At 36.9% G+C, this 22,350-nt stretch overlaps 2 protein-coding genes across 2 annotated transcripts; one reads left to right on the top strand and one right to left on the bottom strand.

Moving 5' to 3' along the window:
• The first annotated feature begins 7,204 nt into the window (after positions 1-7,204).
• Positions 7,205-12,859, top strand: LOC141607448 (uncharacterized). Its single transcript, XM_074426797.1, has 4 exons — positions 7,205-7,697; positions 7,776-8,768; positions 8,987-9,133; positions 12,789-12,859. The coding sequence occupies exons 1-4, from the start codon at positions 7,205-7,207 to the stop codon at positions 12,857-12,859; spliced, it is 1,704 nt and encodes a 567-aa protein (XP_074282898.1).
• A 2,916-nt stretch (positions 12,860-15,775) lies between these two features.
• On the bottom strand, positions 15,776-16,711 carry LOC141607446 (uncharacterized). Its single transcript, XM_074426796.1, has one exon. The coding sequence runs from the start codon at positions 16,709-16,711 to the stop codon at positions 15,776-15,778; it is 936 nt and encodes a 311-aa protein (XP_074282897.1).
• Between the last annotated feature and the right edge of the window lie 5,639 nt (positions 16,712-22,350).

The raw sequence follows: 22,350 nt of genomic DNA, 5'->3' as shown, positions 1-22,350 counted from the left end.
TGAGAATATTATGTGGGGGAGGGGAAGCTCAGAGTATATTATGTGTGAATAATACAACACTTGCAAGACCTTGTTTATTGGAAAGTAATAAGCACGGTATAAGAAAAACCGTTATATTTTGTTTCTAAATATACTACGGTTTTGTTTGAAACCGTAATTGATTCGTACTATCTACAACGGTTCAGAAATTACTGTTGTCTGTAATATTTTCACGTTGTTTGATTTTCCCGCCAAGAAATAAAGCATCATTTTTATATACATAACAACGGCCTTAACCGTTATAACTGTATAGGTCCGTAACAACGGTTTGGGTATAACCGTTTTATTTTATATTTCATTGTGTTTTATTTTACCGCCAAAAAATAAAGCATCATTTGGTATATGCCAGTTAATTACAATATGTTTCTTAGAAAATCTTGCTTATATTTCCATTAATTTAAAGGATTACAAGTTTACACATAAAGAGTACAAACTACCACCATAGATAATAAACTAGGTAAATAACAATTAGAAGAAAAAATTTGACAATTAACTTAAGCCATGCCTTATTAGTTTTGATTTCTACGATATCCATGGTTAACTTCTTGCATTCTTCTTTTCCCTTCAATATTTCACTGTCATTTCCCCGCTTCGATTCTTCAAATTGATATAGTATACTTCTCACTTGAGTAATCTCGATATCCATGCTCATTTTCTCATTCACTAACCTGTTTATAACCTTCCTCTGCCACTCAGTCATTGCTTCATCAACCCACTTAAAGTAATTGCATCCACGCATTTTAGTCTCGGGATTATAGAATTTGCAAGTAAGAAACTTTCTTCTCGGATTTTGCAAAGTCTAAGAAGTCCGCAATGCTGCCGGAACTGAGCAATTACATGTCCCTGTTGAAATAGCGGACGAAGAAGAGCTACCACTTGACATAATTTGAGTAATAATAGAGAGAGAGAGAGAGAGAGAGAGAGAGAGAGAGAGAGAGAGATAGAGAGAGAGAGAAATGAAGAAATAAAGAAAGAAAGAAGGCTATTTAAAATAATGTTATTCAGAAATAGCATAATTTAACACGGTTCTTATAAGAACCGTTGTAATTATCTTATTAATATCATCGAATTTTCATTTATTTTTAGAGGTGCTTATGATCTAACACGGTTTTTATGCACTACCGTTGTCATTTTTAGAGGTGTTTATATTCAAGATGAATGTAATTAATAAAGAGTAGAACTATATATTAAAACAAGCATATATTAAAACGAGCATATTATACAATGGCGAAATAAAAAAACATATAACAAGGAAAAATAAAAACGTCAAAAACAAACAGCTAACTAATTAGTAAATTAATTAATCAAACACCCTAACAGGAGTTTGACGAGGAGTTGGGTACTGAGGATAAACTTGATGATAAATCAAGCTTACTACATCGGCATCACGACGGTGATCAACATGAGGCACTTCTTCGTCTTCCCATGGTTTCGGTACATTAATAAAACTGTACGGTATGAACTTTCTCATTAGATGAGCGTCCTCATCGGTGGCAAACCATAAGTAAGGCCCAGAGTGTACATAACGATCCTTAGGGTCGCTGTCATAATAGTCACTTTTGCCCCTTTGTTTGTCACGTGATGCATACCTTGCAGCGAGTTGTTTTGCTTGGCAAAAATCGCCAAGACCATCCCCTCGAAACACGATCAGAGCATATCCAAGAAACCCACGACCAGAATTCCAAGCCGGGTGGATTGCCCTAATATTTGAAAACCCATTCTCAATGAGGATGTCCCTCAATGACTTAAGAGACTTAGAAGCTCGCTTCCCAGCAGGAATCGCGTATGACTGGGAGATTGTGAATTATGCACGTAATCGGGTTGATATAGCGAGTTACCGATTGCTGAGAAGGTGCGACTGCAGATGATGATGAAGACGACACCATTCTTTTCATTATTATATTATTATATGTATGTATATGTAGATTATTAAAAAAAGTGAAGTAAAAAGGTTAGTAATAATAAAGTGATTCATATTGTTACTGCAAATGTGATGCTATTTATAGTAGTATAATAAAGCTATAGTTAATTAGATTAATTTCATCCATACGTTACATTCAAACTTGTATTAATTGTGCATGCATGCATGAGGTGAATAATGGTCAAACAACCAATAATAATAGGGCATGCATTGGTAATACCACAAACTTTTCAGTTTTTTATCTGTATTTAAAACGGTTATAAGAAAAACCGTTGTTTATTGGTGTAATATGACTAAGGCTTTACAAAAAACCGTTGTTTATATATGAAATATGATAACGACTTAACAAAGAACCGTTATCTTTTTATGTTATACATACGGTCAAAGAATCAATACTGCAACTTTGAATTAGAAAAAGTAAAAATTATAGGGCATGCATTAGTCAAATCACAAACACTAGAAAATCAAAGATAATTAAACAATTTCTTTTAAAACAGATACTGTCCAAGCATTGTTGATATGTGAAATATGATAACGGCTTAACAAAGAACCGTTATCTTTTTGTATTCTACATACGGTCAAACACGCAATACTGCAACTTTGAATCAGAAAAAGTAAAAATTACAAGGCATGCATTAGTCTTGTTAAGTAATTGGACCGTTGTGTTTTTACTAATTGGACAACGGTTTTTTGATAACCGTTGTGTTTCTTGTTAAGTAATTGGACCGATTCTTATTTAGCTTTTACCGTTTCCACTTTCCAATTCTTAATTTGTTAAGTTTCCAATTCTTATCTTATTATTATACCGGTTCCAATTCTTAATATCTTATTATACCGTTTCCAATACAACCCAAACTCATTATATAAGTAGAACTATAATTTTCACAATCTTAACTTGTACCGTTTGCACTTTTCAATTCTTAACTTGTTAAGTCCTACATTAACTTTTCACATCGATTATGTCGTCAAGTTCATCAACTTACAGTGGTTCATATTATTCATCCACTGATGATGATAATGAAGCATCATATGAACCTCTTGTAGGACCCCCAAGTAGATTTATGTACGCTAATCCCTTTACGTGCATCATTCACAATATCCCGTATACAGAAGACGGGCATGGAAAGGCTATACTCTCGTATAGCCTTGACTGGTTCATAGGTTTGATTCGGTTAGCTGGATTGAATTTGGTTCAAACTATCTACCCGGACAATGATGCGCATCATGGCTTCGAGTGGTATGCCCTCATCGAGTTTGGCGGGGGTGAGGAGCGGGAATGCTTTCGTCAGGCTCGCAAACTTGAGCAGGCATTCTATAACAATGACTCTTCGAGACTCTGGTTTTATCAGGATGAACAGCGGGTAGGACCATATTTATGGGTTGCGAATGAATCTGACCGTCTCCTCCTACTTCCGATTCTGCACCGCCAAGGTCGCATTGCCGAGCAGGGGACAGTGCCGTTGCAATGGGAAAACGACTGTGTGGATTGGACTAAAGGTGAAAGAGACATATATGGTGATATTGTCTCTGAATTCCATAGGATGGGGTAACAAAAAAGATACTCCCTCCATTCAACTCCACACTACATATTTGCTTTTTCACGTTTGTCAACGCTTGTTTTACGCGATTTTTTTTCTTTAGCTTGATATTTTAATGTACTCCTAAAAACCTATGTCATTATAATAAAAGTTTGATATTTTTGTGGTGATATTGTCTCTGAATTCCAAAGGATGGGGTGACAAAAAACGTAACAAAAAACATGAATAATTAAACTTTAATTCAAACCACCACCATAATCCAAATACAACTTACAATGCCAGATAATAATTAAAGACTTAATTATTAGAATCCGATGAAGTATTAGGATACTCATTATGAATTTCGGTATAGAGCAAGTCGTAGATCGACCCTTCATTATCACCGGGAAGCGCAGGTGGAATGACCTCTCTCTCCTATGACATAGGCACGGTGGCAAGAATGTGATGCTCCCTGCAATGTTTCAGCAGATGATGATCAGGATGGGTCGCAACCCATAGATAAGGGCCTTGCTGTTTATCATCCGAATAGAAGTCCTCTTTCCCCGCATCTTCCCCCGCAAATCTAGCCCCTAATTTTCTTGCCTGACGAAAACTATCATGGCAGTTGGCTTCGTCAAACACGATAAAAGCGAAGCCTACAAAACCTTGCTTGTTTGTAGACACAGGTACACTTTTTTAACCGCGGTGAAACCGGAGTTATGAAGTATTTCCGTCAACCACCCTAAATTAGGCTTTAAACCCTTTCCATTCACACCATAATGAACCAGGAGATTATGGAGAATGCAAGTAAAAGGCTGTGGGTTATGAGAACGTCATTGTAGGTCACCAGCCATATTTTTTTAGAGAGATATTTAGAAAGAAATTAGAGAGTAAATGTTTGATAATTTAGAATTTGACCTAAAACACTATGAAGACATATTTATAGAATTATTTTGGTCAAATTGAATATTATTGGTCAAATTGAATATTTAATAAAGTTCAGTTTTAAATGCAATAATCAAATTGAAAAATCTAATCAAATACTAACAACGATTTAATTGAAACACCGTTATCTCATAATAGACAATAATAACGGTTACAAAGAATCCGTAGAAATAACATAACAACAGGTAACAAAAACCGTAGCTGGTGTTAATTTAGTAACGGTTTTCGAAATGCCGAAATCTTAAACTGGGAACGATTTTCTAAGAATCATTGATAAGAGTGATTCTATAACGAGTTTTTGGAAACCGTTAAAAGTTTTTGACAATGGTTTGTTAATCAGCCGTTGTCAAATTATAATAACAACGGTTTTCGAGGGAAACCGTAATTCCTATTAGCGAGATTTAGGTTTCCGTCAATATTTTGAAACCGGTAATCTAAGTGTCGTTATTAAATGGATTAAACCGTTGTGATACGCTCCTTATTGATTGCCAGATTTGGCGTAGTGTTAGCATCCGAGTATGATTTAAATTCAAAGACTCCTTTAATTGACCTAAACCAATCTAGTAAGTCATTGGGATTTAAACTACCATGGAAGTCCGGAATATCTACCTTTAGATATTTAAGATGTTATTCATGCTCGGCTTCAATAAAGGAACCCTCTTCATCCGAGTGCAAGTCCCCCTCTTCATGGTCGGCCTCTTGGTTTCTTGCTCCAAGCCGTCAGCCACGTCCTCTACCATGGTGGGGTGTAGTCTTCCCCGGTTCCTTGGTGGTGTTGGAATGTTAGCCATGATAGCATTAAAAGAGTCTATCATTAGGTCGCATTTATCGGAGAGTTGTGTTACTTAAGTCTAAATTCCAAGTAGTCTTTCTTCACTCATGGTTGTTTTTTTGTGTTTTTGGATGTGGTTAAGGTTTATATTGAACTCACAAGAAAAGCTTCTTCCAAAGACTAACACAACAATGGAATTGTGTTAAACCTTTGTTCTGATACCAATTTGAAATGAATTGCTCAAGACTCGGGTTTTGATTAATTATGACTCGAATTGGACAATGAATGTGACTATTTGATGGTGATAAAAAGGACTAAAAACCGAACAGAAACTCTAAAGACTGCAATCGAACAGTCGACAGGACTGTTTGGTACCACGGAATCCTGAACTCTACAATCGAATAGAGTAAAAGGCGTGATTGGGATATGACTTAATCCAAGCACAAAGCCACTAGACTAAGCCTAAGGGAAATTTCAAGCACTAAGCAAAGAAATTACTCGACTCTAAGCACTAAGCAATAGAGGATTTCCCAGCACTAAGCAAAGGAGATTAGTAGAAATCAATGTTTCTAACTTGTGTTTTCATTCATCAAATCTGAATTTTACATGAGGAAAGCCTTGTTTTTATAGACCAAGCCAAGCAATCCTCACCATACATCTAACCTAGCATCTAACGGTCCAAAAGACCCTAGAAAAACAGTACAAAAGGTGGCCCTAAAGCCTTACACAAAATTATTACACAAGTTGAAAATTTTAAAAGAAAACAAGAAGGTAAACTAATGAGGACAATGATTATTAATCAAGCTTGGAAGCTTCACATGGGTCGGCCAAGGAGTGTATAAGAACTAGAGCATATAACAAAAGGAGGCAAAAAGTTGTCTTGGAGAATTTGGGAAGCTTGAAAGTGACCCTTGTACTTGCCATGGCAAACCGTGTAACCATTGGGCCACCGGTTTTATTTCTTGCCCTTATCTATGATTGTCACCTTCCCAAGACATAAACTCCTAGATAAAAGTACTCTTAACTCATAATAGAAGATTTCTTGACCATAATATGCCTCATGTTCTTAAATGGATTTCGAATTGGACCCTTTTTCGGCCAAAGGACCAAAACCGGGTATAAACATGCTTAGGGTGGCTCGTTTTGTTTCAGGATATATTCTTGGGTCTAAGACCTTTTAAACCATTTGAATTCATCTATTTCATTACTTGCTTAGTCTTAGTTCTTTAATAAATCAAACAAATCAAATCCCCCCTAAACTGGTTATTTTACTCTATACTCTTATACACGTTAATTAACTTAGTCCTTCCTTGTGGGTTCGACCCTTACTTTCTCTATATTACTTTTTTAGTAGTTTAGTAAGTGATTATAAATTTACATTTGATAGGCATACGACTTTCAGCCAGTCAAATTTGGCGCCGTTGGCGGGGAAGGCAATAGTTTAATTTTTGTGTGTTAGTGGAGAGTTTTATTGTTTTTTTTAGTTATTTTATACAAAGTACTCGTTCTTCTAACCTGAACCTCAAGCCTTTTGACCAAGAGATTGAGCATATCCTTTTTAGGTTATGGAAGAACTAACTAGGTGCAATAGTAGCTATTCCTGAAAGCAGTGAGTTCGACGATCTGCATTCCGACTCTGACAATTCTGAAATTTCTGAAGAATTCGAAACGTCTTTGAATATGGCTAGAGAGACCCGCACATTAAAGGAGCTCACAGCTCCAAATCTTGTTGTTCAGCCATTATGCATCACTTTTTCAGCATTGGATGATGGAGTTACTTTTGAACTGAAATCTGGTTTGATACATCAATTACCAAGTTTCAGTGGGACGAGTATTGAGGATCCGAATAAGCATCTTTCAGACTTTCATATTGTGTGCACCGGTATGAAGCCAGTTGATGTCACAGATGAGCAATTAAAGTTGAGAGCCTTTCTTTTCTCCTTGAAAGGCAATGCGAGAGACTGGTTAATCAACTATCTACCACCGACAAGTATCGCTACATAGTTAGGTATGAAGAAAGCATTATTGGATAAGTATTTTCCTCCTTCTCGATCAGCTCAACTGAAAAGAGCCATCAGTAATATTGAGCAGCAAGACGGAGAAGCTTTGTACGAGTATCTTGAAAATTTTAAGCAGTTATGTGCCAGCTGCCCCTACCATGGTTACTCCGAACAGGATCTCATCATGTATTTTTGTGGTGGACTGAACCAAGATGATCGCCATATGATTCATTCTGCTTGTGGAGGAAATATATCCAACAAGAATCCAGATGAAGCTTGGGGGGTTATCACAGAGCTAGCTGAGGCCTCTAGACAATTTGAGAGAAGACTTTCACGGAGAGGAGTGAGTGCTATAGGTGTTAATCCTGGCTTGGAGGAAAAGGTTGATAGTATTGCTTCCACACTCCGTGATATGTTATCTTGCAGACAAATGGCTGTTATTTGTGGTATATGCTCTACTGAGGGTTATCCTAGCGATTTGTGCCCTCAAATGCAAGAGGGAGGTTCTCGGACGGTAAATGGTGTATGGGAGAGTAGTCCAAACAAGAAATAGGATCCGTACTCTAATACTTATATTGAAGGATGGAAAGCTCACCCTAACTTCCGTTGGGGAAATTCTCAAGCTATTCCATCATCTGGCCTTCCTAGAGGTCAGTTCATTCTGCGACCAAAAGAGAAACCTTCCATACCTCAAGCACCACCACAAGCTACACCAAGTTCATCAATGTCTACTGAGGACATGATTCGGGATCTTACCATTAGTATCATTCAAGATAAAGCAGAAAATAAGCAAAATTTCAAGAATCTTGAAAATCAAGTTAGTCAACTAGCTACCGCGGTGAATCGTTTGGAAGCTAAACAATCGGATGCTTTACCGTCTCAAACAGTCCCATATCCTAGGGAGATTGTGAGTACCGTATCATTGAGAAATGGAAGACAATTGGAGGAGGTCGAGAAGGTGAAAGAAAAAGAGAAGCAACCTATGATTCGGGAAGAAGAAGAGGAGATAGTGATCGAGGAACGTGAAAAAGCTTATATTGTTAAGGAGAAGGAGCCGATTCTTTCTTCTATACCGGTGGTGAAACCGGATGTACCTTTCCCCGACGCACTGAGAAGAACCCAACCTTTTGAGCATGACAAAGACATTTATGAGGTGTTTCAAAAGTGCAAGATAAACATCCCTCTTCTTAATCTTTTAAAGAGTATTCCTAAATATGCTAAATTTTTACAAGAATTATGCACCATTAAAAGTAATAAGAAATTGAAAGGGATGAAGATAGTCAGGGGTAAAGGTCATAAGGGGAAGATTAGTGAATATGTGTCTGCTCTATTTCAAAAGAAGTTACCCTCTAAATGTGGTGACCCGGGTATGTTTGTTATCCCTTGCACCATAGGAGACCCTAGATTTGAAAAGGCCATGTTAGATTTAGGGGCATCTATTAATGTCATCCCTTATGCTATTTATGAAAAACTCAAACTTGGACTTTTAAAAGGCACTAGTGTAGTAATTCAGCTGGCTGATAGGCCTAGTGTCTATCCTAAGAGGGTTGTGGAGAATGTCATGGTTGGTGATGGTAAGTTAGTCTTTCCGGCCAAATTTTATGTTTTGGACATGAAAATGAGGCAGGTGCTATACTAGTTTTATTAGAGAGACCATTCTTGAAGACTGCAGGTACAAAGATTGATGTCTCAAAAGGGTCTCTTACCATGGAATTTGACGGGACCGTTGTTAAATTTGAAATCAATAAACCCAACTCCCACTCTCTTGCGGTTCATTCTTTGTGTGCTATAGACACTTTTGTTAACCATGATTATTTATCTAAGTACTGGAAGTCTCTTATTCCGAGAAAGGTGTCTACTATTTTGCAGGAATCCCCTCCTAAGTATCAAAGGTGTGTTATCTTATGGAATTGTCGTGAGAATGCAGAGGTATCTAGAGGTAAGAAGAAGGCTTGGTTTGATAAATTAATTCACCGGAAGGGCTCCGGGAAAGGTGTGCACATTATCCATATAAATTCTTGCTTTCGTTCTTCCTCTTGTATTCATGTTGGTAAGTCAAGGTAACTTTTCTATCTAAGCTTAAGTCGGGTGGTTTACCATTCCACGAGATGTCGAGCAACCGACGTTAAACAACAGCGCTTCTGGGAGGCAACCCATATATTTGTGTGTGCAATTTTTGTGGAAAAAAAAACAAAACTTCAAAAAAAAAAAATCAAAAATCAAAAAAAAATTGAGAGAAAAAAAAAAGATCGGACAATACCTCAAGATTCATTGCATATTTATGGTGTTGGCATCATAAGAAGGGCGACATAGAAGGGCGGCCGGGTAAGTTAGTGGCTAAGGTGAGGATAAATCGTGGTGTGAAGTTGTGTCACGTTCTAATTGTGATTGGATGGAGTTGTGGTTTGGAGTAGAGGAGTATTAGAGGTGGCAAACGGGTCAATCAGATCAGTTCCGGTACGGTTTTTTTCGGATCCGGTTATTTCGGTTTATCTTTTTTTTTTCGATTTAAATTCGGTTCAACTCAGGTTGGATTCAGTTTTCACTTTTAATCGGTTGTAGATATTTTGGGTCGGTTCAGGTTTGAGTCGGGTCAATATCGGAGCAAATAAGGTTCGAGTCGGGTCAATATTAGAGCAGCTGAGATTCGAGTCAGGTCATAATCGGATCGGATGTCAATGGATTAGGTCGTTCTTCACAACATTGGATAAAATACAAATAGTTTTTTTTTAAAGGTAATATACAATGTTATTTTGTATAACTACGATATAATATTAATTCATTAATATCAAATGGGTGACACTCATGTACAAAACGATACCTTAGATATGATGCATAGGTACATTCGGGTTGTTTCGGGTTTCAATATTGGGTGTCCGATTAAAGGGCTTCCCAATACGTACTTTCACCTTACTCAGAAACTTTGGATAGTGGATGACCTTGTCCAGGGCGTACAAGAGTCATTCTAGAGATAGGATGCTAAAGAGGGACGATTCCTTATCTTTAGTACCTAGGTCAAACACCGCTTTTTGCCTTGGTTGACCTAGGTATAAAGTGGATTCGAACGGGTTCCAAGCATCCTACAAATGATAGGTGGCGACTCCGAACATCTCTTGCATCGTTTCGAGACCCTTGCCGACACAAAACCGACCGATCTAAAATGATGCGGTCGAAAGCAATTTTACGCCGCCGAGCGTGGCTTTCAAAAGACCGCTATGCGTCCACGGATTGGCTTGGCATCGCAGGTGGGCCATGTCCATAAGTACTAGTCGTTTCGTGTTTGTAAACATTCGACTCAGATTAGGTTAGGGCAGATGGGGACATTTTCAAGTTGATAGTTGTCAAATTATTTGGAGATAACGGGCAGTATACGATGATAAACATACCATTTGATTGGATAAGGATAAGGTATAATCAAATTCGGATCAGGTCAGTTTTAACAGGTTTATATACACAATCAATTTAATGTACAACTGGCGGGGTAAAATTCGAGCTTTATTTTAAAACTTTCGAGTTTTGGTTTAAAAAATTCAAACAATATTATAAAGTTTTGCACTCACCCACGCACTTAAACCTAAAAAAATTACTCCCGCTATTTATTTTTATATGTCATTCTTACTTTTCGAGACACTTACTTTTCTCTTCAATATCTCGCAAAATATAAGAGTAAATATAATCAAATTTATACTCGTTCAAAAGCTATTTTCACAAGGAATTTAATGGTATAATTTTTAGACTAATATACATTTTTAAAATTAAAGTCAAAGGTTCACCTCGAAAAACAAAAATAATATATAATATGAAACGGAGGAAGTAAACTTTAAGAAATTTCAGAAAAATTACACATAAGCTTAATTAATATATGTTGGTCATACGATACTGTTACTAGTTTTAAACCCGTGCAAATTGCACAATATAATTTCAAATTTGTTGTCTAAAATAATGTTAAAATTTTGGTTGAGTTTTGTATAAAGTTATATTTAAGAATTTCAATGGGATTGCTTAAACATGTCGTGTGTTAGTGTCATGGACAATCTCGTGCAAATTCTTAATATAGTTGTTGCAATTGACACCTACCCATGATTTTGAAATAACGCACCTTTCAAATCTACCCGTGTTGTCACGATTTTTTCAATGGGAGTCACGTATAATTGTTAGGTTAATACATACCCGTCAATTTTCACGAAAGGAGTAAAAGTATGTCAATAATTGACAAATTAGTATATTTTTATTATTTTATTTAACATATTTTAATTAAAGGTAAATAAATGAATGAGATGAAAAATATATATATAACCACAACTCGTAAAACCCAATTGAAATTGTTGGTAATTCGTGAATTGAGGGGTCGAAAACTCGAAATTACATACTTTGAGAGAGTTTAGACAAAGACCGATCAAAGTCCATAAACATAAAATTAACATCCCATATATCACAAACCCACCATTGCCTCCATACAAATACATTGAAACAATCATTTGTACCCTATTATTTTCCATAAATCCAAATAAACATTTAAATGTTTTGGTGCTCTCACCTTCCTTTAGCCTTATTTTTATTTTATTTTTATTTTTTGCGGGGGCTTTAGCCCTACCTAATCAAACCATTTACCCTAATCTCTCTCAACCTCCTCTTTCCTCTCCGCAGTCCACAACAATTATGCGTCCATACTCCTTCTTCAACCACTGTTTTGACTCTACATTTGTAGATGTACAACTAATTGTATCTACGTATCCCTATTTTTTAAAAGGTAGTGTTAAATTTAATTATTTTTACGTTGAAATTTTTGTTTTGAGTAATATTTTTACTCTTTAATCATTAATTGATATACTGGTCACCATTTTAAATGTTTTAGTTTAAATGTGACTATTCATATATAGTAAACAAATTTCTGTTTTATTGCTTGTAGTTTTTACCCTTCAAATATTTTTGTGGTCATGTTATAAAAATTATTAGTAGTCTGCTATTAATGGAATATACAATAATAAAAAAAAATTCGTTTTAAAGATTTTTTCCTTTATTTTCTAGTCATTTTTTTACTTTTTTATTTTATTTTAATATTAATGGAGTATATCACTTGTATAATGTGTCTTTTAATCCCATCATATTCTTACTTTTTATGGCTATATTATTCAATAATTGAAGTGTCATATTTTGAACATTAATCAAATTTCAAATTTTACAAAATTTAGTGTTTTAGATAAATAAAAAAGCTTAATAGAACATAGGCACTGTGGTGGGGCCTTTGAAAAAAAAATAAAAAATTGAACTTTCAACCACAGGCTGACATGTCAGCTCTGTGGTTGTTCGTTTAATATATAGGATACCACCTCAAGTCTTATTTTTGTCTAATTGTATTTACAGCTAGTCTCTTGCTATAGACGGATATATCCGTCTATAGCTAAAGACGGGTCAATTAGCCTGAAAGTTGTGACATTTTTTGCCTCCACCACCCCACTTGTTGCTTGTCCTATTAGGAATGTGATATTGTATTTGGCTCGTCTTTAGTTATAGACGGATATATGCCGTCTATAATGAGATTTGGTGTTGTATTTATTATGACCAAGTCTTTGTCTTTTTTTTTTTTTTGGCAGCTCACAAGAAAAGTTTACAACAACAATTGGCCCATAAAACTTTTAGCAAGGCTATGAGCCCTCTTATTTAGACTTCTAGGTAAAAAAACTAATACTTAAACAGTGAAAAAAAGATGTGATTCGGGAGAGATCATCCAGGATTCATGTGAAAGATGCTGCCTTGTTTCAACACCTGCAATTTGACCAACCAATTGAAGACAGTCGGAAGAGATATTCATATGTAGCAAGCCCTCTGCATATGCCCAGTCCATCACTAATTTAACCCCCAGGCATTCCGCTTGAAGCGACGACTCAGCCATGATATTTCTTCGACCTTCAAAGAAGGTAATCCCTGCAGTTGAGCAAGCAGTCTAACCCACAGCAGCATCATAGGACGAGCGCCAGCTCACATCCACCTTAACTTTTACCATTTGACATGAGCCGTGTCGGCCAACTAAAAAGAATGGCTTACCTTCTCGCAGCATTTGTTTTTCTCCCTCGTCTTCCATAAACATTACCGGATCTATCCCCTCCTTTAATATTACGCTCGACTCAGCACTAGAAGCTGTTGCCACTGCCGGTGACCATAGCCTAAAGAAAACTTTGGGAATAAACATTTCACCCAGGAAAATTATATTGTTTCGTAGAATCCAAATGCTCCAGATTGTTGCTAGGAATTGGAGAATTCTAGATTCCCCATCCTCTAGTTTACCAAGATAGAAGATCCAATTAATAATTCATCCATCCAGAGACAAAGTCGAGTCCTGACTAGCATTTATCCCAAGGAGTATTCCAGCCCATATCCTAGTGGTAACGCTAGAATCTCTGAAAAGATGTTCCAGATATTCCTTCTCATTTTTGGAACATAGACGACATATGGATTCCACAGATAAGTTTCTTTTAGTATACTCCTCCCCCACTGGTAGGGACCTTGCAATAATCTTCCATAGTAAACGTTTCCACGTACCCGGACCAGGAAGTCTCCATAAACGACGTTTACAAAACTGTTTACTTATAGAGTTCATTCTTGATACATCCCGCGTTGCACCTTTGGTTCCCATGTACTTCTCAAACCCAATGCCATAACCACTCTTTACTGTATAATCACCACTACTTGTATATAACCAGTATATTTTATCCTCCATTCTCGATTCACTAAGCGGTATAGCTAGGATTTTATTAATCCATTCATCTTTAAAAATTAGTCTTACCATTCCTTCATTCCATCGTCCATGATTGTAGCATAGATCCTTGATGCGTAGGTTCTTTAGACAGAAAAGCTCCCTAGCTAAGAGGAAATCCTTCGGTTGCGGATAATCTCCAGCTACCCATTTTGAAATCCAGACTTTTAAATTCGAATTACTTCCATGTTTCCATCCTACATTTTCCATTATAAGTGTCAGACCATGAATGATGCTTCTCTCTGACCATGATCGGTTACCACGTTCCTTTACAGTTTGACCATTAATATACAACTCCGACCCAAACATTCTTCGTCTGAAAAGCCCACAGAAAAATGAGCTCTCATTTGTGACTAAGCGTCACGCGTTTTTACGCAACAATGCCTGATTAACGCATTCAATATTTCGGATTCCAAGCCCACCCTCACACTTTGGAAGATTGAGAAAATTCTTACTACACCAATGAATAGTTCTACCCACCTTACTGCCCGCCCACCAAAAATGTGCCAGAAGTGAGTTGATCTTACTGGCCACACTTACTGGTATCTTGAATACCGATAGAAAATAATTTGATAGGTTTGATAACACGGAAGAAATAAGAGTAAGCCTACCAGCCAGTGATAAGAAAATCCCATTCCACGATGAGATGCGTCTTGTTACATTTTCAGTCATCCCTCTAAAGAATTCTTCTTTTGAGAATTGAAACTTCGTAGGTAACCCAACGTACTTGTCAATGCCTTTATTATTTGTAATTCTAAGAGTATTTAGGCAATACCTTGCCTTTGCTAATGTTGTACTCGGAATGAAGAGAACACATGATTTATCTTCATTTAGCACCTATCCTGAAACACAACAATAATCATCTAGGAGTAACTTCAGCTGATTAACCAATTCACCCTTATCCTGAAGAAAGAAAACTGAGTCGTCAGCAAAAAAGAGATGTGCCTCTACTAATATTAATCCCTCTAATCCTGCCCCACTTGGTGAGCATGTTCCACATTACATGATAAAACCTCCATGCATAGAATAAAAAAGTAATGTGATAGTGGATCTCCTTGTCGAAGCCCACAAGATGGCGTGAATTGCTGAAGTGGGGCTCCATTAAGAAGGACCACATATGTGACATTATTCACACATCCCATAATAAGTTTGATAATCTTTTCCGGAAAACCAAATTTTTTCAGAACCGCCTGTAAAAAATCTCATCTGACCCTATTATAGCATTTACTCATGTCAGCTTTAATGTGTCGGCCCTGAATAAAAGCATTTTGAGAGTGCCCCACGAGGTACCCCATAATTTTCCGTAGTCTGTTTGCAATGCACTTTGTAACAATCCTCATGAACACATTGCACAAACTAATCGGGCGATAATCTTGAACTCTTTCTGGATTGTCACACTTTCGAATTAAGAAAATGAAAGTACGATTTACCTCACGAAAGGGCCACACCTGAATTTAGGATAGATAGAGCCGCCGTCGCAAAATCCTTTTTAATAAAATGCCAGTATTTATGATAAAAAATAGTGGGAATGCCATCCGGTCCTGGTGATTTAAAAACTCCCATTTGGAAAACCGCCCGCCTCACCTGTTTTGACGTAAACGGCTTTTCCAACCAATCCATATCATGATTTGAAATCCGAGGCTTAATATTTTGCAATAATTCTTCATAGGGGTAGTGAATTCGTTCCTCCTGTCGAGGAGGAGGCGGGTTATACATATTCTTAAAAGCCTATTGGAATTACCCACAGACTTGCTCGACATCATAAATCCACTGACCATTCTCAATTTTGACTCCCATAATAAAATTCCTACCTGCCCGTCCTTTTACTCAGTTAAAAAAGAATTTGGTACAAGTATCACCCTCAATCATCCATTTAATTTCCGCCCGTTGTTTCCAATATATAGCTGCAGCCGTCGCAAACTCACGCACTTCCTCATTAACCCGGGTATACAAATCATTTCTCGTCGTAGTTGCCATTTTCATGCCTTCTTCAAGACGTTTATCAAACTCCTCCCATTTCCCTGCCCTTTCCTGCCTTTTATCTAAAGACCATTTTTTTATCCTTTGGCGAACCATACTCAATTTCTTCATAACACTAAAAGCCGGTGACCCAACATCCTTAGGTAGCCAAGCTTCTCGAATAACTTGTATACACTCTAGGTGCTCCAACGCCCACGCATCCACTTTATAAAGTTTTTTAGTTATGTTTTTCGTAAGGTTCAAGTCTAACTCAATGGGTGCATGGTCCGATATCTGAATGCGGTAGTGCTTAATAACCGTACTAGGGAAATAGAAGAACCAATCCTTTGATCCCAATGCCTTATCAATTCGTTCATATACCCTTTTTTCGCCTTTTCTATTATTACACCAAGTAAAACGCGGTCCTTTGAAGGGAATATCCAATAACTCATTCCTTAAACGCCAACTATTGAACTCATAAGCTTCTGGAATTGAATTTTTATTTGCGCTTAGTTTATCACATGCGTAATCAACTTGATTAAAATCTCCAATAATAATGAAAGGGTACTCCGAGTTTGTAATTCTTTCCACTAGTTCTAATAAAACTGGTCGGCGCAAACTTGCATTTGGTTCTCCATAAAAGAGTACAAGATACCATAGAATACCATTATATTTCTTAACCAAAAGGATCACAAAGTTGCTACAAGACATAACTAGGCTCATCTTAGCCTCCTTCTTCCACCCTACCCAAAGGCCACCGGATGCCCCATTCGCATTTATTCCAGCCGCCTTACTAAAACCCATAGATCTATACATAGCACTAACATGGCTTACATTACTCTTAGTCTCAATTAAAAAACGAAAATCATAATAGTTTTTATTCAACAACGCTCTTAGTTTTGGAATTGTAGGGGAGAGCATGTTATTAAGGCCCCTACAATTCCATATGAGTCCACTCATGGCGCAACAGGAGGTTGTGAATGCCCAACCTCTGCAAAACCATAATCCGTATTTACATCCTCATTGTTATCAGGTAATGAGTCGCCAGATTTCACCATATCCACATCTGAGATTCTCAAGTGAAAGCCATATCCCCCACTTCTATATAGTTGTTCAAGGATACCAATACCAATACATGACTTCTTTACCAACTGACCTAGGTAATCTCTAGCCATTTCAACTGAGTTCAGAGCATCTTCAGGGACGAAAGACTCATTTACCTGTGTACAACATTTCCTCTTCTTGGCACCCATAATCTCCTCCTTACATATTTGTCCCAGATTAGACTCACGATAGAGGTTTACCAGCCCTATAAAGCCATCTGAGATACTTGGGCACTTAATAGTAGTAAACAGTGATGAAGCAGCTCCCACCTCAGGCCAATCAAACAACCTTGGCTCCTTTCTCTTATTTTCCTCACTGCCCAACAACCCAGTCAGCTCATCAACTCTAGAATCATTCATCAGATCTTCAAGGGTCCTCATTGAGGACGAAGCAGCTTGTAACTCCTTTCCCTTCCTAGTAATAGCAGTAGAGGCCAGGGACAGAGGTACTGAATCTTTCTTAATAGCTCGTAATTCCTTCCCCTTCCCAGCTCCATATCCCTTGCTATTACCAGCCATCAGCCTCAAATCAGTATTAATTGTAGTTTTTAGAGTAGATGTAACCTCAGTTGTGTCCTCAGACGACACCAGATCAATAACATGAGTGAGCCTGGCCACAGAATTAGCTTCAGGTTCAGAATTTAGAGCTTGAATCTCCATAGCAGACATCCTCACAGAGGGACCAGGATCCTGATTTGTTCCATGTTCAGGAATGGACCCTGAGCCAACAACCCTTTCATTTTCTTCATGCTGGATGAGATTGACAGGACCACTTCCCCCAGCAACCACATTGTCACTCCATATCTGCCCTACTTGGATCCCTCTTGAGGGTGGATCAAAAAGTTGATTGAACCCTCTCAAATCATCATCCATCATAGCCCAATCCACATCACCTTCGATCTAGTAGTTTACAGCGTATAATTCCTGCTTCGCGCACTGAACTTCAAACGGCTGCTATTTCTTCGTTACTTGGGAAAACAGAGCATTTCTGGTGGCGTTGAAAATATAAGAGGACAGGCTTTCATCTCAAATTTGAATAACCTGAAAATCAGTTGTAGAACTCGAGATATGGCTTTTCAAAGTAGGCACTAGTAATTTGAAATTCTTCCTTTGCTCGCCTAGCTATCTTACTTCTTTGCGCATCACAATTAGTAGTTTCCAAGCTCCGACTCAACTTATCTCGTAAATGCATGCATAGGGACATGTTTTAGACTTGATTATGCTCCTTTCCGGTTCATACCTGTAAATAATACAAAAGAAACCAAAGTAGACAATTCGAGGGACATTTGTAGCTAAACACTATACAAAATGCATAGAAATGCGTGCAAATGAAGTATAAAATGCACGCATCAACGGTGTTGCACCAACCCCGTTTAGACCTTCTCCCTAGCCTTATTATGACATTTTGACTCTTAATATGTACATTACCTTTTCTTTTTGCATTTCTTATACGGTTATTAGGAAGAAGTTCCACATTAGAATGCGGGTGTACCTCGCAAGTCGTAGTAGGAGAGTGATTCTTGGTTACTAATTTTGCAAGGCAATCACCCGAAATTCACTTGAGCGACTAGTGGAATCCGTGAGGAAATTGGCATTCTAAGTCTCCCTTGGTCAACGGTTTGTCATTGTCTAATCTTATGCAATTGTCATGTAAATCTTGCAAGTTAGGCTATTTTCCCCCTTTCCCGCCTTGAATTCGTTTCATTGGCAAGTTATGTTGTTGCAAAGGTTGCTTGAGCTAGTTCTAGGGACTAGGCACCTTGTTGAGACCCCAGACGTTTTTTTCCTATCAAAACTCTTTGTCTTGAAATGAAAGCCATCTAGATGAGGAAAATGGCTAACCTTTTGATTGATGCATTCTTATTTGATTACTTGAGCTTAACATGTTAGCATGAGTCTAAGTTTTGTGCAAGACCTTACTTGCCTTGTGAATTTCGCTTTTTCTCATAAGTGAAATTACGTGAGTTGAAAGGGCGTTGAATGCGCTAATACTCATTCGGATTATAATATTACAATAACTAAGTGATGCTTATATTGTGCGTTCACTTTTTGGCTACTAGTCCTAGCTTTGTCTTCTGAGCTTTCTCAAGGACGAGTAAGAGTTTAGTGTAGGGAATTTTGTTAGCACATTAATTCACGCGTTTGTCTACCTTCTAAACTCTTGTTAGTCCCAATTTTGAGTGCTTAAATTGCCATAAAGCTCAACTTTCAGCTACTTTTGCAAATCTTGTTCTCCGTTCTCTTTTTGGCTATTTTCCCGGTTTGTCACGCGTATATTTCGAGTCAATGATACTCCTCTTGGCACTTTCTTTATGTAGGTACCTTGGTGGACCAAGTTTTGGACAAGGGAAAAGAAGAACTAAGCGATTTGGAAGTCGGACATGAAGTTTATAAGCTAGAAACACTAGTTAGATTGCAAGATATGGTGCATAAGATGAGGGACGTACCTCATCTTCCCATAACGTACCTCATCCTGCTAATTTGGACCTATTCTTTGGTACTATTGAAGAAGATGTGGAGCGTAAGACAAGGGGCGTACCTCATCTGCCTATAACGTACCTTATCTTACTGAGTTTTGTACCAACTTTTGATGTATAAGGAGAAGATGAGGAGCGTAAAATGAGGTACGTACCTCATCTTACTCGTTTTCCCCCCTCATCTCTCTTCCTTTTTGGGCTCAAATATGTAATGGACTATTATGGAGTCATATAAATACCCCAAATTCATATCTTAAAACCCTAAGCTTCATTTTATGCAAACTAGAGAGAGAAACACAAGAAATTTCCTTTGTATTTTGGAGTTCAAATCTTCGTCCATTCTTCATATAATTCAAGTTCAAGTTTCTTATTCAATTTTGTTCTTCCTTGTTCCTTGTTCTTTAAGTGTTGGTATTTTTCTCCTTCCTTCATCTTTCTTAGTTACTTGTTTCCATTTTATTTATTTCTTAGTTTGAATATTTACATCTCTTGTAGTTAAAGTTACCACCTTTAAGTTTAATTTAATTTCAATTATAATTTAATTAGTTAATTATCATTATCTTAGTTATTAATTGCATGATTATAGTAGAAATCAATTTTATAACATTTCAATTGTTAAAGTGTCTATCTTTATCATTTGTCTTAGTTTAATTAGCATGATTAGTGAGTAGTCACCCTTCAAGGGTCCGATTAAGCCTAAATGATGAGTTTATTTTCGTGATTAGTCGCTTTTGACAAGTTGTGGTGTATGGGTAATCGATTTTGGTTGGGTGATTTGAATTGAACCTTTGTTTTACCCTTGTCCAACCTTTTGAGTCTATCAATGATAGTTGGGCCGATTTTGGGCTACCTAGGCTATCAATGGGAGTTGGGCTTATGGTAGTGGATACCGGTGTACTTCGGAAATCGGCTCTAGGTGGGTTATTCATGGGAGTGAGACCCATTTAAAGTGACTTAACCAATTGACTAAGGAATTCCATCCATGGGAGTGGGGAAGGACTTAGTTGAGACTTATTGTTGACCTTAATTCCTTGGGCTCGGTCTTGGTCATCCATGGGAGTGGGACCTTAAACCGACTCAAGAGGCTACCTACACTCGGGAGGGTTGAGTGGTTAGTTTAGCTAGCATTATCCCTCTTGACCCCATGAACCCATTACTTGTTGATTGACTAATTGCCACCATGACTCATTGCTAAGGGTTGATCGGATCCTAGGCCTTCCTTAATCTTGATTACATCTTTTACAATCTCACTTGCTCAATTTTCATAATTAGTTTATTTGCACTTTAATTTGAATAGTTTAGTTATTTAGTTAAAATATCCAACTCTATTATTATCGACTTAGCTAAGCCTAAGAATTAGGACGATTAGCTCCTCGTGGATTCGACCCTCATTTTGTACGACGACAAACCGTGCACTTGCGAGGTTAAGATTTGAACCATCATTCGTAGGGAGGCGATATAAAAATAATTAATTGATACGATGAAATCCTAGTATCCTAGAAAGCAATTACAGTTGTAATAGAATCAACTATTATGAGAAAAGTCAAATAAGAGAATATAGTGAGGGTTTAGAAATAATGGTTTATAATGATGATAGAAAACAATTAAATACTATGATGAAGTCGTAAGTTTCCTAGAAAACAATTTTATTATGACAAACACATAGTCTCCTAGAAAAACAATTAATTATTACGTGAAAAGTCCTTACCTCTTTTATTTTTTGGTTTACAACTGGGATGAAGCCCCAAAAATTAACTAATTACTTGATGAGGAAAAACGACTCCTAAAATATCTTTAGGAAGGATAGCTCTAAGTTTCACGGGAGAAGTATTGATAATAGTAGTAGTCGAAGGCGAATGGATTGAAGGGAATATAGTGAAGTATTGAAAATGGTTCATAAATCATAATGGTGATAGAAAACAATTACTAATCTACATAGTGGTTCGCTGTTGATTTTAGGGGTAAAAAAGTAACTTTTAAATGTAGAGCTTTTTTTTTTGGAGAATTGTGATGTACTACTGATTTTAATTGTAAAAAAAAAGTAGTTTTCTAATGTAGAGCATACCCATGATCTTAACAACAATTAATTAAAATTTTCAACAAATTCTCCACAATTGTTTTGATAAGTTATTTAATTCATTATTACTACATTTAAATTTAATTAAATATCAATTCTCTATTTTAATTTCAATTCATATTTTTTATTTAATTGTTGATGAAATAAATATTATATATAATTATATTCATACAAACTCAGTATGTGTTAATTTAAACCGACCCGTGCATTTTTTTGCACGGGAGTAAAACTAGTTACTACGACAAAGCGAAGAGAATATGGTTTATAAATCATAATGAAGAAGAGAATAGAGTTATAAATATAAATCATACTTCTTCTATTCGCTATAATGTTCTCCTTTATCTTTGACACGATACTTAAGAAATACTTTTAAAAAAGAGGGTGTTTGGTTGGGGGGTTTGGAATGGAATGGAATGGACTCTAGTCACTTTAGTGTTTAGTTGGGGTATTTTGGAATGGAGTTAGAATCATGATGGAATCTCAATCCACCCCAACTCCTTGGAATCCCATACCCACCTTCTTCCCATGGATTCAAACTCCATTCCTTCATGTTTATTTTTTTAATGAACCAAACATGTTTTGGAAGGTAAGGAATTGGAACCCCATACTCCTATGGTTTCTCATTCCAATCCATTCCATTCCAAAGTAGTGAACCAAACGACCCCTTACATTGGTGGGGTTGGTGATAGGAGAGAGAGAGAGAGATGAATTATTAGGAGTTAAATAAGGAGTTGTTGGGCCAAAATATTAAGGAAAGTAAAAAAAATAAGAGTAAAAGAGTTGTGT

The sequence above is a fragment of the Silene latifolia genome, chromosome 10 (assembly GCF_048544455.1).
Source record: "Silene latifolia isolate original U9 population chromosome 10, ASM4854445v1, whole genome shotgun sequence".
Taxonomy (NCBI): Eukaryota; Viridiplantae; Streptophyta; class Magnoliopsida; order Caryophyllales; family Caryophyllaceae; genus Silene; species Silene latifolia.
Note: the sequence above shows the minus strand (reverse complement) of the source record. Positions and strands in the feature narration are given on the sequence as shown.